Source organism: Plecotus auritus, assembly GCF_963455305.1.
Source record: "Plecotus auritus genome assembly, chromosome: 3".
NCBI classification, from domain to species: domain Eukaryota; kingdom Metazoa; phylum Chordata; class Mammalia; order Chiroptera; family Vespertilionidae; genus Plecotus; species Plecotus auritus.
The window spans coordinates 28,238,139-28,254,517 of NC_137772.1; the positions used below are offsets into that span (position 1 = coordinate 28,238,139).

At 40.3% G+C, this 16,379-nt stretch overlaps 1 protein-coding gene across 3 annotated transcripts in view; it reads left to right on the forward strand.

The window, feature by feature from the left end:
* The window catches only part of AP3M2 (adaptor related protein complex 3 subunit mu 2), a 63,781-nt gene extending 49,311 nt beyond the window's left edge, over positions 1–14,470 (forward strand). For all 3 annotated transcript variants that reach the window (XM_080659323.1, XM_080659321.1, XM_080659322.1), the window contains exons 4-9: positions 5,003–5,140; positions 10,502–10,587; positions 10,848–10,981; positions 11,685–11,892; positions 12,163–12,307; positions 13,922–14,470. In XM_080659323.1, the coding sequence (XP_080515449.1) occupies positions 5,003–5,140; positions 10,502–10,587; positions 10,848–10,981; positions 11,685–11,892; positions 12,163–12,307; positions 13,922–14,022 (812 nt within the window). In that variant the 3' untranslated portion in view covers positions 14,023–14,470. The remainder of the gene's footprint in view (positions 1–5,002; positions 5,141–10,501; positions 10,588–10,847; positions 10,982–11,684; positions 11,893–12,162; positions 12,308–13,921) is intronic.
* Positions 14,471–16,379: the final 1,909 nt, after the last annotated feature.

Below are 16,379 nucleotides of genomic sequence, written 5' to 3' on the forward strand. Positions count from 1 at the left end.
ACTTTGAATATTTCTTGCCACTCCTGTCTGGCCTGCATAGTTTCTGTTGAGAAATCAGCTGACAATCCTATGGGTGCTCCCTTGTAGGTAACTAACTGTTTTTCTCTTGCTGCTTTTAATATTCTCTCTTTGTCTTTTGCTCTTGGCATTTTATTTTTTATTTATTTATTTATTTTTAAATATATTTTATTGATATTTTACAGACAGGAAGGGAGAGGGATAGAGAGCTAGAAACATCGATGAGAGAGAAACATCGATCAGCCGCCTCCTGCACACCTCCCACTGGGGATGTGCCCGCAACCAAGGTACATGCCCTTGACCGGAATCGAACCCGGGACCCCTCAGTCTGCAGGCCGACACTCTATCCACTGAGCCAAACCAGTTTCGGTGCTCTTGGCATTTTAATTATGATGTGTCTTGGTGTGGTCCTCTTTGGATTCCTTTTGTTTGGGGTTCTCTGCGCTTCCTGGACTTGTAAGTCTATTTCTTTCACCAGGTGGGGGAAGTTTTCTGTCATTATTTCTTCAAATAGGTTTTCAGTATCTTGCTCTCTCTCTTTTTCTGGCACCCCCATAATTTGGATGTTGGTATGCTTGAAGTTGTCCCAGAGGCTCCTTACACTATCTTCATATTTTTGGATTCTTTTTTCTTTTCCGGTTGGGTGTTTTTTGCTTCTTTGTATTTCAAATCTTTGACTTGATTCTTGCGATCTTCTAGTCTGCTGTTGGATCTCTGTATATTATTTTTTATTTCAGTCAGTGTATGCTTAATTTCTAGTTGGTCCTTTTTCATATGCTCAAGGGTCTCACTAAATTTATCGGCCTTTTCTAGAAAATTCTTGAAAAACCTTATAACCGTGGTTTTGAATGCTATATCCAGTCATTTGCTTTCCTCCATTTCTTTCATTTGTGACCTGTTTCTTTGTCTCCACATTTTGGTTCCTTCCCTGAGTTGATAAGAGTGGCTTTGTGTACTAGGTGTCCTATAGGGCCCAGTGGCTCAGCCTCCCCAGTTACCTGAGGTGGACACTCTTGGTGCATCCCTTTGTGGGTTGTGTGCACAGTCTTGTTGTAGTTAAGCCTTGATTGCTGTTGGTATCACTGGGAGGAATTGACCTCCAGGCCAATTGGTTGTGAGGATCAGCTGTGTCTTCGATGGGAGAACTTCTGTGCTGGAGACACCCTTATGAGGCAAGACTTGCTTCAGTGGGGCTTTTGTGCTCACTAAGTTTGCCCCCTGAGTGTGTCCCTTATGGATCTGAGGAGTTGTAATCTGGATGGTCCTACTCTGACCCCTGGGTACACTGGCTCTTGGATCTCCAAGGAGGTGCTAATTTTGCCTCTGCCTGAGGCCACCCAGCAGGAGCTACAGAGAGATCTGCAGATTCCTCTTCTTTGTTTGGGTTTTGGAGGTGCCCAGATGAGGCCCAGCTGTGAAGCAATGCAAGCTGCTATGGGGCCTTGGGCCTTCTTTTGGATGTTCTGGGTCTCTCTGACTCAGCTGCAGTTTGTTAGGTAAGTTTAGATTTCAAAGGACCAAGCCATTCATATGCAAAAGCCTCTGTGCTCAGCTTGGATGGGGTGGAGTCTCAGGGCGGAGCAAACAGCAGTGGTTTCCCGTCAGCCCTGCCCCAAGAGGCCCCTGGGTCTCAGTGTCCCTTGGTAATCGCTGCAAGCACCTCTGAGAGAAAGCCGCCCTTGAGTTCCGCTTGATGTCAGACAGTCCAGTTTCTCCCCATATGAGTCTGGGTCTCCAGAGTCTCGCCTGGAACTGGAGTTCAGAGCAGTCGGGAGCTTGTGTCTCCCTCCGGCTTGAAAAAGCCAGCTGCATACTCAGTTGCCAGCCCTTTCCGTGCACACGCATGCCTCTGTACCTCCGCACTTTACTTCCGTAGCTCCTCTGAGTCTCAGTGTGCTTTTCTCTTTCCTTCTAGTTATAGAATTTCCACTCAGCCAGTCTTCCTGTGGTTCTGGATGATGTCCATTTTGTCTTTTAGTTGTAGTTTGAAGTTGTTGTGCGAGGCAGCAAGTTCAGGTGTTTACCTATGCTGCCATCTTGGTTTCTGCTGTAATCTAATTTTGCTCTTTATAGTCTTTAAGTATAAACTGAAGTAGATTTTAATTATGGGGTAAATATCCTGATTTCAATAACAGAATGAAATGTTCTCCTTTAAAAATAATTTTTTTCTGATTACAGAAGAAATACATGATTATTGTAGGCATCTTGGAAATACAGAAAAGCACAAAAAACATGAAATTAATTCTTAATCCTGTTATACTTTTAACATACTGGTGCATATATTTTTTGTCTTTTCTAGACAGATTATAGATGAATGGATGGAAATTTTTTAAACAACTCGTATATATTTTAAAACTTACCTTTTATCAATATATGAACACTATCCTATTAAGACAACTATTCTTCTACACCATTTTTAGTGACTTTACAATTTTCTGCCATATGGAATAGACCTTAAATGGTTTACTGATTCCCTGTTTATGATGTTTCTGATTTTTTGTTCCTTTAAATATCAAGGAATTAGCATTCTTATACTTAAATCTTTGTGTACATTAGAATGATTTATTTTCAGTGCTAGAAATACAACTGCTGGACCAAAGGGTGTGCACATTTTATGGACTTAATGCATTGTGCCAAATTGCGCTCCAGAAAAGTTACACTAATTTATACTTTCAGTAGCAATTTCTTTGCACCCTAGCCAACCCTATCATTATTATTATTTTTAAAAAGTTTGACATTTGATAATTTAGTGGTATCTTGTTATTTACACATTCATTTTTTATGACTAAGGGAGGTAAAACCTGTTCAAGTGTTTATTGACTGTTTTTTCTCTATTGTGAATGACTTTTTGTGTCTTTTGCCCATTTTTTGTTGTTGTTGAAATTGTTTTCTTTTTTTATTCTAGTTTAAAATAATTCCTTTCATTTAAGGATATTAAACTACCATATATATTGGAAATATACATGCTAGTTTGTGGGAGTTCTTTACATGTTTTGAATATTCTACTATACATATTTTCTCACAATCTGTCTTGTCATTTGACATTGTACAAGGTATGGTTTGTGTAGCCATATTTTAAAATTTTTGATTTAGTAAAATTAATCATTTTTCTTTTAAGGCTTTACGTTTTGGGTCTTGCTAATATATAAACAGGGTTTACTTAGAATTTGACAAAATGATTGGAAAAATACATTTTAAAAGGAATAAATATGCACAAACAGCCAGGACAATTTTGAAAAAGAATTACAAAGGGGTGGAAAAGATTTTTCCCTGTTAAATATCAATATATATCAGTTTCATATGGTGCTTGAGACAAAAAGTCATAAAATAGATATGAGTTATAAAAACCAAGAGAGAGATAAAAACTGAGATGGTTTTAAAAATAAACATTAAAAAAAAGAACAAGAGAGAAAATGTGTGTGTACTATCAAATACAAGATATATCATGAAGTTTTGGTAATTTAAAAAATATTGTATTAGCCCAGTAATAGGCAAATAGATGATTGGGATAAAATAGAAAGACTAGAAACAGACTCTTGCATTTACAGGAATTTTATATAGATAGGTGTTGTCACATATCAAATCAGTTAGCCAAGGGCCAGTTGTTAAATATATTTATTGTATTGGGGCAGTCAGCCTTGATATAGAAATAAAATGAAGTCTCCCTACTCATTCTATACATGAAATGAAATAAGACCCAGTTAGATTAGAGTTAAACACAAATTTTATAACTGTTAGAAGAAAGCACAGGAGAATGCCTTTTTGATCTTGGAGAAGAAAAGTCTTTTTTTAAAAGTGAATTTTCTTCTAATTCTTTTGTGACTTTATTTTTGGATTTAATTTTTTAATCTATTTGGAAATTATCTTGTCAGTCAATAAGAGGTAAGGCTCTAGGTTTATTTTCCCAAATTTTCAGTCACTTTTCCTAGCACCACATATTGAATAATTTATCTTTTTTCCCTGTTTTCAAATGATATTTTTATCTTGTACCAAGTCATTATGGATTCTTGGTCTTCTGTTTTTTAGGCTTTCCTGCCTTATTATCATACTAATTTAATTATTATAACTTGATGAGATGTTTTAATATATAGAGCATCTTTTTAAGAAAACACATTCGTTGGGATTTTCAATATTTGGGGCTTATTTTAAACCTTAAAGAACTTTATTAGTACCTGAATCATTTATGAATATTATTGAGTCATTTTTCAGAATCTCACTTAAATCTAGAAATAGGTATCTGAGAACCAGCTTTTGAAAAGCTGAAATGTTTTGTAAATATGCTGAATATATGTGTATTTAATGTTTCTTTCTTTAGGTTAAAAAGATCCAGGTTACAGAAGAAGGAAATAGATTTCTAATTAGTTACATATTTCAAAATTTATTATATAGAACCTTTGAATTAAAAAAAATATTTTGATGCCTGTGGGGGAAAAACAAGGCAAGGAATTGATTTATAATTCTTATAGACAGGGAAAGATCTAATTTGTATTTTTTTCCTAAATTTAAGTATTGGTGTGAGAGAGATTATATTGATATGTACATCTTAATACCTAGCATAAATGTACCTAAGAACCTACCTCAAATTAGAATACTGTTTTTACCCATGAAAATTTTATATCAATATGTAGATTACCATCTCCACTGAAAGCCAATACATTATTTAAGCTGCAAGCTATTGTGGAATTTGAGAGACCAAGTTCAAGTTACTTTCAAAACCAAAATATGATATCTGTTTCTCAGGTAACTTTCTTAACCTTTATTTTGCTTGAGAAGGCAGACCAGATGGCGACAAGTTTTTAAAGTAGACTAGGTTACCCATATAGAAGTTGGGAAAACTCTCGTTTTTTGTTTTGTTTTTTTTTGAAAAATTATTTGAATAGTGGAAGCATAGAATCTTCTAGGGAAGTATTCTATGATTATTAGATTATTGGTTACATCCAATCATCAAATTGGAATTAAATTACAGTAATATTCATTGTCTCAGGAAGTACCAATGTGGGTGACCAGCTTCCCACTGGGCAGCTGTCAGTGGTGCCGTGGCGACGGACTGGGGTGAAATACACCAACAATGAGGCTTATTTTGATGTGATTGAAGAGATTGATGCCATCATTGATAAATCAGGTAGGTAATTTTAATGTATCTTTCAAACTATGAAAATAGAAAGAGGCCCCCTTTTTAGAATGCTTGCTATTAGCAGAATTACCCCCCGTTCAAAATCATTCATTTCAACTTAGTGCCTACTTTATGTCAAGCACTATGCTGGATACTAGGAATGAACTTAAATATTATGATGCAGATGACATGATTATATATGTATAAACCCCTAAAGATTCAACAAAAAGCTCTTAGAACTAAAAAAATAAATTCAATAAAGTTGTAGAAAAAACAATCAACATACAAAAATCAGTGGCATTTCTATATGCAAACAACAAACTATCCTAAAAGGAAACTAAGAAAACAGTTCCATTTATAATAGCAACAAAGAGAATAAAATACTTAGGACTAAGGAATAAACTTAAGCAAAGAAGTAAAAGATTTGTATATCGAAAATTATAAAACATTAAAGAAGAAAATTAAAGAAGACACAGATAAATGGAAAGACACCTGTATTCATGGAGTAGAAGAATTACATTATTATAATGTCTACAATACCCAAAACGTTCTATAGATTCAATGCTATCCCCATCAAAATCCTAATGGTACTCTTATAGAAATAGAAAAAAAATCCTAATAGTCATATGGAACCAAAAAAGACCAAGTAGCCAAAGCAGTCTTGAGCAGGAAGAGTTAAGCTGGAAACTTCACACTTCCTGATTTCAAAATATGTTATAAAATTACATTAATTAAAACAGTATGCATCTGAAATAAAAACAGACATATAAACCCATGAAAAAAAATATAGAGCTCAGAATTAAAACCATCTATAATAATAAAAGCCTAAATGACCATCGCAACTGAATGGGTGACTGAACAGGCTGTGTGGGGCGACTAGGCCGGCAGGAGGATTAGTGAGGGACAACCAAACGACTGAGCAGCAGGGGGCGACCAGGCTGGCAGGGGGGTTAGTGAAGGGCAACCAGACGACCGAGCAGCAGGCTGTGTGGGGCGACCAAGCCGGCAGGGGGGTTAGTGAGGGGCGACCAGACGACCGAGCAGCAGGCTGTGTGGGGCGACCAGGCCCACAGGGGGGGGACGTTGGGGGCAACCAGGCCGGCAGGGGGGACAGTGAGGGGTGACCAAATGACTGAGCAGCGGGCTGTGTGGGGCGACCAGGCCCATCGGGGGGAGCAGTTGGGGGCGACCAGGCCAGTGGGGGGGCAGTGAGGGGTGACCAGGCTGGCAGGGGGGTTAGTGAGGGGCGACCAAATGACCGAACAGCAGGCTGCGTGGGGCGACCAGGCCCACAGGGGGGAGCAGTTGGGGGTGACCAGGTTGGCAGGGGGGTTAGTGAGGGACGACCAGGCCAGCAGGGGGGTTAGTGAGGGGCAACCAAATGACCAAATAGGCTGCGTGAGGCAACCAGGCCAGCAGGGGGGTTAGTGAGGGGCAACCTAACAACTGAACATCAGGCTGCGTGGGGCAACCAGGCCCACAGGGGGGGCAGTGAGGGGCAACCAGGCCAGCGGGGGTCAGTTAGTGACAACCAGGTCGGCGGGGGTGGGGGGCAGTTGGGGGTGACCAGGCCAGCAGACGGGACAGTTAGGGGCGACCAGGCCTGTGGAGGGGCAGTTGGGGGTGACTAGGCTGTTGCGGGGGCTGTTGGGAGTGACCAGGCCAGTAGGGGGGGCAGTTAGGGGCGATCAGGCAGGCAGGTGAGCAGTTAGGAGCCAGTGGTCCCGGACTGTGAGAGGGATGTCTGGCTGCTGGTCTTCCTGGGGATCGGGCCTAAACCAGCAGTTGGACATCCCCTGAGGGGTCCCGGATTGGAGACGGTGCAGGCTGGGCTAAGAGGACCCCCGACCCTGTGCACGAATTTCTTGCACCGGGCCTATAGTACAGTTATGATCAACTGATCTTCAACAGGAGTACCAAGAATATACAATGGGGAAAGGATCGTCTCTTCATTAAATGTGTTGGGGAAACTGAATATCCACAGACATATATCCACAGACAAAATCAACTCAAAATGGATTAAAGACTTGAACATAATACATGAAATTATAACACCCCTAGGAGAAAAGATAGAGAAAAAGCTCTTGACACTGGTCTGAGCAACAATTTAGTTTAGATTTGACACCAAAAGCAAAGGCAACAAATGCAAAAATAGGCAAATGGGATTGTATCAAACTAAAAAGCTTTTGTACAACAAAGAAACAATCAACAGAGTGAAAAGGCAACCTATAAATGGAAGAAAATACTTGTGAACCATGTATCTGATAAGGGATTACTATCTAAAATATATAAGGAATTCATACAACTCAATAACAAAACAAAACAAAAAACAACCTGACTAAAAAGTGGACTTAGTACATGACTAGACATGTTTCAAAAGAAGACATAAAAATGGCCAACAGGTATATGAAAAGGTGCTCAACAATTACTAATCATCAGGGAAATGCAATTCAAAACTAGGAGATATTGCCTTATACCAGTTAGAATGGCCATTATAAAAAGACAAAAGATAAGTGTTGACAAAGTCGTGGAGAAAAGTTAACCCTTGTACACTGTTGGTGGGAATGTAAATTGGCACAGCCATTATGGAAAACAATATGGAGGTTCTTCAAAATATTAAAAACTGAACTACCTTATGATCCAGCAGTCCCACTTCTGGTTATATCCAAAGGAAATAAAGTAAGTATCTCAAAGAAATATCTGCACTTCCCTGTTCATTGTAGCATTATCCACAGTAGCCAAGATATGGAAACAAACTAAATGTCTGTTGGCGGGTGAATGGGTAAAGAAAATGTAAGATAGATATATACACACACAATGGAATATTATTCAGCAGTAAAAAGAAGGAAATCCTGCCATTTTAAACAATATTGATGAACTTAGAAGGCATTACGCTAAGTGAAATAAGCCAGATACAGAAAGACCAATACTGCATGATCTCCCTTATAGGAGCAGAGAATGGTGGTTACCAGGAGTTAGGAGGAGGGGGAAATGAGGAGATGTTGGTAGTTGCTGCTGCTGATGTTGATGACGATAATGATGCTATTTGGTTGTTAAATATGATGAAGTTGCCGAAACCGGGCCGAAACCGGTTTGGCTCAGTGGATAGAGCGTCGGCCTGCAGACTTAAGGGTCCCAGGTTCGATTCCGGTCAAGGGCATGTACCTTGGTTGCGGGCACATCCCCAGTGGGAGGTGTGCAGGAGGCAGCTGATCGATGTTTCTCTCTCATCGATGTTTCTCGCTCTCTATCCCTCTCCCTTCCTCTCTGTAAAATATCAATAAAATATATTTAAAAAATAAAAATAAATAAATATGATGAAGTTATGTAAATAAAATATATTTTAAAAATAAAAATAAATAAATATGATGAAGTTATGTTACATAGAGAAAGAGAAAGACATAGTATGGCTGCAGAAAGCTTGCTGAAGTCCAGTGAGGGAGAGAGAAAGGTAAAAAGGTAGAGGATAAGAGAGGTTATCCCACCCATCCAGAACAAAGTGTAAAGAGGTGATAGTGTTTATGATTTATCAATGGAATGAGTAGAAGTTATTAAAACCGTCATGGATTTTGGAGTGAAGTATGTGCAAACACTTTAAGATGAATAAAATATTGTTGGGAAATAAAGTAGTTTAGTATGACTGGATTGAGAAGCATAAAAAAAAGAAAAGGCATAGCAACTTTTCATATTAGTACCAAACTGGAAATATTACTGATGTCCATTGGTAATAGAAATGATAAGTAAATTTTGATGTGGTCATACAATGGAATACTGTACAGTGATAAAGAAGAATGAAATACTGACAAACCCAACAACATGAATAAATCTCACAGTGTTGAGCAAGAAACTTAGATGCATATGGTTATATGAAGTTTGAAACCAGGTGCAACTTAATCTGAGGGAATAGAAGTCAGAATTTTAAGGACTTGGATTAACTAGGTTGGGCAAGAGGAGCACAATGGGATGCTAAAAAGGTATCACGTCTTGATGTGGGTGGTATTGCATAAGTGTGTACATATTTAAAAATTCATTGAGCTGGACATTTACAGTTTTTGCATTTTATTATAAGTTTTGCCTCAATAAAGAATAAAAAAACCCCAACAATTACTAGATGGCTAGATCATGAAGAGTCTTGTGTGCCATCTTAAGGAAGATTATTTGGAACAATGGAAAAGTTTTAAGTTGGGGAGTAACTTGAACAGATTTGTAGTTTAGAACTATCAGTCCAGCTGCAGTGTTAAGAATGGCTTGATAAGGGCAGAAGGTGGGGTGGGAAATGGGTGGAGGGGAGCTATGGGGGGAAAAAGGAGAAATAATTGTAATAATCTGAATAAAGATTTATTTAAAAAAAAAAAAAGAATGGCTTGAAATGGGGTAAGATTGAAGGCAGGGAAAGCAGGAGGCTGTTCCTGAAGTCACAAAATATAGACATCCACAATGGTAGTGAGGGTGGAGAGGAATGAGTAGATTTAAGAGGTAGAGGTCATATAAAAGAAGAGGAAATGATCATCGGTTAGATATAGGCACTGAAGAGTTAGAAGTGGTCAAGGATTTTCTGGCTGAGGCAACAGGATAGATGGTATCAGCGTGAAGATATGGAAAATAGGAAGAGCAGGTCTGGAAACGAAGATAATGAACTCACTTTGACATGGGGAGTCTGAAGTGTCTCTGTGACAATCCAAGTGGAGCTGTCCTGTTGGTTGAACCGGAAAAAATATTAGGAAATAACTGTTCATCAATGAAATCTGAAGCCTGGGGTGGTAGGCAAAGTAACCCAAGGGAAGAGTGTTGAGTGAAAGAAAAGAGATGTTCAGAACTGTGAAAAGCGTAGACATTTCAGGATGAGAAAAGAGAGAAAGCTGCAGAAGGCGCTGCAGAAGAGGAGCTAGAAAAGTAGAAAGCGAGGAGGGGAAGATTTTGAAAAGGAAGAAGGGGTCAACAGTGACATATGCTACAGAGACACCCTGTGGGATAAAGACCAAGTGTCCATTCCATATAGCAGCACAGCTCTTTGGTGGCCTTAGGGAGAGCAGTTTCTGAAATGAAATTTTCTGAACCATTGGTTAGGATAATGATATTCTGTTTGATTATGGTACTAGATTGAAAACTCCTTAAGACTAATTATCTCATTTTTTATCCCCATTACTTCATCTAAGTATCTCCTACTTGATATAAGGTTGATAAATGTTTGGAAGGATGGACAATACTAGTTAGATGAATTGGATGTATAGGCAGAAGGAAAGAAGAAAGAATGAGGGAGGGATAGAGGAAGAAAGAGATGGAAGGAGGGAGGGAAGAAGGAAATAAGTTGGGAAGAACAGAGAAAAGTTCAATAATCCTTACCTTCTTTTTGTCTTATTCCTGTCTCAGGTTCCACAATTACCGCTGAAATCCAGGGGGTGATTGATGCTTGTGTCAAACTGACTGGAATGCCAGACCTTACCCTTTCCTTCATGGTAAAAGCTTGGTCCATAGATTTAGTTCTTGGGATGGGAAATTAGATGCTTTTGGAAAGACAGAGTGGTGAGCATGAAATGGAACAAGAAGATGTAATTAAGGACAGCCACACAGCTGTGTCAGGCTTGAATTCTCTATAAGTAACTACAGAATTTGTATGTGTGTATGTACTTTAATAAAAACAGCACCTAAATTACTCCTAAAAGAAATGTGAGTGTTTAATTCCTATCTCTTGCTTTTCCTTGCCTGGTAACTATAGAACCCCAGGTTGCTGGATGATGTCAGCTTCCATCCTTGTGTTCGTTTCAAGCGCTGGGAATCTGAGCGCATCCTCTCCTTCATCCCTCCTGATGGAAACTTTCGCCTGCTCTCTTACCATGTCAGTGCCCAGAAGTAAGCAGCCTTGTAATTAAGAATGGTGTGTGTGTGTGTGTGTGTGTGTGTGTGTGTGTGTGTGTGTGTGTATTCATCTAGAAAATCAGGACAGTAGCAGTACCCATTTCATACTTATTGTGAGGATTAAATGAGGTAATAGGGATCAAGCATTTAGCATAGTGACTGGTACTCCGAAGTGCTTAATAGATTTAAGAATTGTTATTATTCTGTGACTTCTCTATTTCCTCTTTGGTCAAATCATGACAACTACCCTACTTCATAGGTTTTTGTAAGGATCAGATGAGGTCAGGTGAAAGTTCAAGAAATTATAAAATGTCCATCATGTATGAATATCACTCGCCCAAGTGCAAATAATTATCAGTCACATGTCACAAAATAAAACAAATATGGTGATTTCTAATTTTTGTTCATAGTGCCTTTCTCAGAGTAGGCTTATCATACTCTTTGCTATTATGGATATTATTCAAAGAGTTATTAAGAAGAGTTAGTTTACTTACTAGACAGCATCTTAGCTTTACAAAAAAGAAAAATATCAAAGATTACTAGGTGTTGTTTTTTTTCTTTCCTGTGCTTAATTTTTAAGATAAGGAATAAGGAAGCAAGCAAGGGAGGAAAAGCTGCCAACAGGGCAGAGGAGGAAGAAAGGTTGCCATTTTCCCAGAACATTCATGAAATGGGCTTCTGTGCGTCTCTTTTCCAGTCTGGTGGCGATTCCAGTGTATGTCAAACATAACATCAGTTTCCGGGACAGTAGTTCACTTGGACGCTTTGAAATAACAGTGGGACCTAAGCAGACCATGGGGAAGATCATCGAGGGAGTGATTGTCACCAGCCAGATGCCCAAAGGGGTCTTGAATATGAGCCTCACTCCATCTCAGGGGACACACACATTTGACCCAGTTACTAAGGTAGGACAATAAGCAGTACGTTTTGAATTGCTGACATTAAGTAGAAGTAACTCTGCGGGAGCTCTCCCCATAGACTTTATACCTTGTTGAAAGGGGTGATTAGTCACAGGGGCATTGTTTTCTCCTCGAGATATTTTATGGTAACAAATCAAGTTCTCTGTTGAGAAACACCCTAGAGGCAGCTTATAATATTGTGAACAGTTGGCCTGAGGTTAGAACTCAACAACCTCACATGAATGGTTCTGCTGTAACTTTTTTTTTTCTTTGAAGATGCTGTCTTGGGATGTCGGAAAAATAAATCCCCAAAAGCTACCAAGTTTGAAGGGGACCATGAGTCTTCAGGCTGGAGCTTCCAAACCAGATGAGAACCCCACAATCAACCTGCAGTTTAAAATCCAGCAGCTGGCCATTTCTGGTAAGTGCCCCACCACTTAGGTGGCTTTGAAGAGAACAGAAATGGCACAGACATCACAAAGCCTTCTCTTGGCTCCCTGCTTATCGAGTTTGATTTTATTACCTGATGTGTAATCTTTAGTGAAATCTTTTCTAGCATATTTCTGGGGAAAGTTTATAATCCTTGCTTTGAAGTTGGCCTAAAGGACCTGAATAAAAGTGTCTGAGACACAGATGAGAAAGGAACAATATTGGTAGGCAGAGGTGTTCCCGGGCAGTTGCTGAGTCATCCTAGGTTGTCACTTTGAGCTTTCCTGGGTCTTCAGTGTGGGAATGCTTCTGCACTCTCAGCTGGTAACTGTAAAGAATAATTTCCTTTCCTTTCCCCCATTTTCAGAAGACTTTCACATTTGCTTTTTTAAAAATTTTCACCCAAGGATATTGATTTGAGAGAGAGAGAAGAACATCTATTGGTTGCCTTACGTCTGTGCCCTGCCTGGATATTGAACCCCAACCTAGGTACGTGCTCACTGGGCATCCAACCCACAACCTTTTGATATATGGGATGATGCTCCAACCAGCTGAGCCACACCGGCCAGGGCCACATTTGCTTTTGTTATCATTTAGAATCCTCAGGCCTACCCAAGTCAGTTCACTATAATCTATACCTACCTCAAGATGATCCTATATAATAAAAGCCTAATATGCTAAGTGTCCGGTCGTCCAGTCAACTGTTCAATCAAGTGTAATATGATAATGATATGTTAAGACCGCTCAACCGCTTGTTATGATGTGCACTGACCACCAGGGGGCAGACACTCCGACCAGTAGGTTAGCTTGTTGCTGGGGTCCGGCCAATAGGGACTGAGCGAGATGGGCTAGACACACCCTGGAGTCCTCCCGTGGTTCCTCCCTGGCTGGCCAACCTCCTGTGCCCCTCCCTAGCCCTGATCGTGCACCAGTGGGGTCCCTTGGCCTGTCCTGCGCCCTCTCGCAATCCAGGCTGAGGGCCCCCCTCCCCGAGTGCACAAATTTCATGCACCGGGCCTCTAGTAGTAATAATAATAGTTACCACTTACTGGGCATTTACTGTGTACTGGGTACTATTTTAAGCTCTTTTCATCTATTATTCAATCTGTTGAACAATCCTGTTAGATAGAGAGGAGATGATTTTAACTTTACATGAAGTTCCTATTTTTCTTTACCAAAGGGCTTTGTCTAATTTAAGTGATTAGAATTTACTTAAATTAAAAACTCTTTAATCTTAAAACACTTCATGAACTTTAAAGTTTTATATGGTATAAATTTTTTTTTGCTTAGTATAGTGAGAATACTTAGGAAGCATTCATTTATTCATTATTTTCCATTATCCATTCATTCAGTGGTGATTTATTTCTTATCACTGTCGATTCAGGTATTCAGAAAAACACACGGTGCTCTTATTTCCCTTGCACCTCATTTCAGTCTGCATATAACTTTCTGCCCTTCCACTTCAGGAACAGGTCCTCTAATATTTTGTGTTTGGTTCATGGCTACTACTATCTCTATCCCACTCTTTGAATTGAAATGAATTTAAACAGCTGTGCTACCTGCTTCTTTTGAATCATGCTTATGTCACATTCTTCCTTCCTTCCAGGACTCAAAGTGAACCGCCTGGATATGTATGGAGAGAAGTACAAACCCTTTAAGGGCATAAAATACATGACCAAAGCTGGAAAGTTCCAAGTTCGAACCTGAAGGGAGAGTTTTGCACAGGAAACAGTACAAACACGTTTTCATTTCTTACTTGTCTGAAAGTGTAAAACAGTATCAACCTGTCTCCTAGGTCAGTCCCCTTCTGGACCTACCTGCTCCCATTTTCCCTTAGCCTTCAGTGCCATGGAACTAATCAAGGGAGAAGAGGGTCGCCGGGGAGGATGGGACAGAACTGAAACATAGCATCATCCCAGTTCTTTATTAAAGAGCTGGGCGATGGAGGCCAGGGGTACTTGATACCGTATTTAACTATTTTAATGTGGTTGCCATAGGAAAACACTAGCATTTGTTACTTGCTTGGCTTTAACTATCTAAAGCCAATGAAAAACTTCTTTGATATTGTTTTTTAAGGTGGAAAGAAAGTGAGAGAGAGAAAAAGAGGAAGAGAAAGGGAGGCAGGAAAAGGGAGGGTGGGAGGGAGGAAGGAAGGAAAGAAAAAGGAAGAAAGAGAGAGAAAAATAGGAAGGAAGAAAGGAAAGTGTGGAAGAGAATGAATGTTAGTCAAGCAAAAGCCAGTTAAGGATCTCGTCTGTGAGGGGAAGAAAAGTGGAAACAGTTTAATTAAAGAAGTATGAGGACACTAAAGTGAAAGTGGTTGAGACAGGCAAGTCCCACAGGAAGGAGGGCTGGAAAAAATAGGGCTGAGTTTCTTTCTGAGCTCTCTACTTCCATATATTTAAAAAATTTGTACTTTCAGCAATGAACTGGCAACTTCTTAAATGGAGTCCACTATTGATATGGAAAACCCCAGTAGATCTGATTGCCCCTTAAAGACCATGACTGTGTCCGACCAGTTTTCAGATACTGGCTGCTGCTTGTTTTCAGTACTTGGTTGGTCATCTTCAGTGTGAAGGTGACTTGCCTTTTCCTGGAGGTGGTTGCCAGAAATGCCTCTTGTAACCCAAAACAATTCTACTCACTTCACAGAATTCACCAGCTTTTTCCTGTTACCCGAGGAGAGTTTCAGAAAAGCCGGTCCAGGGCAGCCATATTCCGTATGTCACAGTATTGGAGTGTAGGTGGCCCGCTCGGTCCTCAGGAAGGTGTACCACAACTATAACCCAGTGATTTCTTCTTTTTTAAAAAATAAAAAGAAAAAAATTTTCAAATTGATTTTGGAGGAGAGATAGAAACATCAGTGATAAGAGAGAATCATTGACCGGCTGCCTCCTTCACACCCCCTACTGGGGATCGAGCCCACAACCTGGACATGTGCCCTGAGTAACTGTGACCTCCTGGGGCCACACCTGCCAGGTCATTCCTTTTCTTTTTCTTTTTTTTTTTTTTTTTAAATATATTTCATTGATCTTCCACAGAGAGGAAGGGAGAGGGACAGAGAGCTAGAAACATCGATGAGAGAGAAACATCGATCAGCTGCCTCCTGCACACCTCCCACTGGGGATGTGCCCGCAACCAAGGTACATGCCCTTGACCGGAATCGAACCTGGGACCCTTCAGTCCGCAGGCCGACGCTCCATCCATTGAGCCAAACCGGTTTCGGCTAGGTCATTCCTTTTCATGTGTCAGTGCTAGACTGGTCCTGGAGTCTAAGCCGTCCTGTCGGAAACTTTTTTATCTGTAACCCTAAGTAAAAAGAATGCTTAAATGAGGATGTGATTCATCCTTGAAGCTGCTCAGTAAAGTTACTTCCTCAGTCTTTTATTTTGTACTCTATAATATATTTATTAACAACTAGAGGCCCGGTACATGAAAATACGTGCGGGGTGGGGGGGGGGGGCGTGGATCCCTCAGCCTGGCCTGTGCCCTCTCACAGTCCGGGACCCCTTGGGGGATGGCAGTCAGACATCACTCTGGCAGTCCAGGAGCCCTTGGGGGGTGTCCGCAGTCGGACATCCTTAGCACTGCCGAGGAGGTGGGAGAGGCTCCTGCCACCGCTGCTGTGCTTGCAACCATTGGCCCAGCTTGTGGCTGAGCAGAGCTCCCCTGTGGGAGTGTACTGACCACCAGGGGGCAGTTCCTGCATTGAGTGTCTGCCCCCTGGTGGTCAGTGCGCATCATAGCGACCGGTTGTTCCCGGCTGTTCCACCGTTGGGGTCAATTTGCATATTACCCTTTTATTATATAAGATTATATAGGATAGCTGTCCGCCAGTCCATTTTCCTTTTAATCCTGCACCCCTCAAAAGTCCCCCTAGTCTTTGAATAAAACTAATGTTGTAGGAAGATGGGCCATGTTGATTATGTGTAAACCAGTTTCAGGAACATGGCAACTGCACGATTACCTCAGGCTTTCCCAACGGGTAATTTTTATTCTAGTTTAGTGTGTCTATTACCCACTTAAATATTTATATAAAAGGCAGGTTTTTAAAAATCATAGCT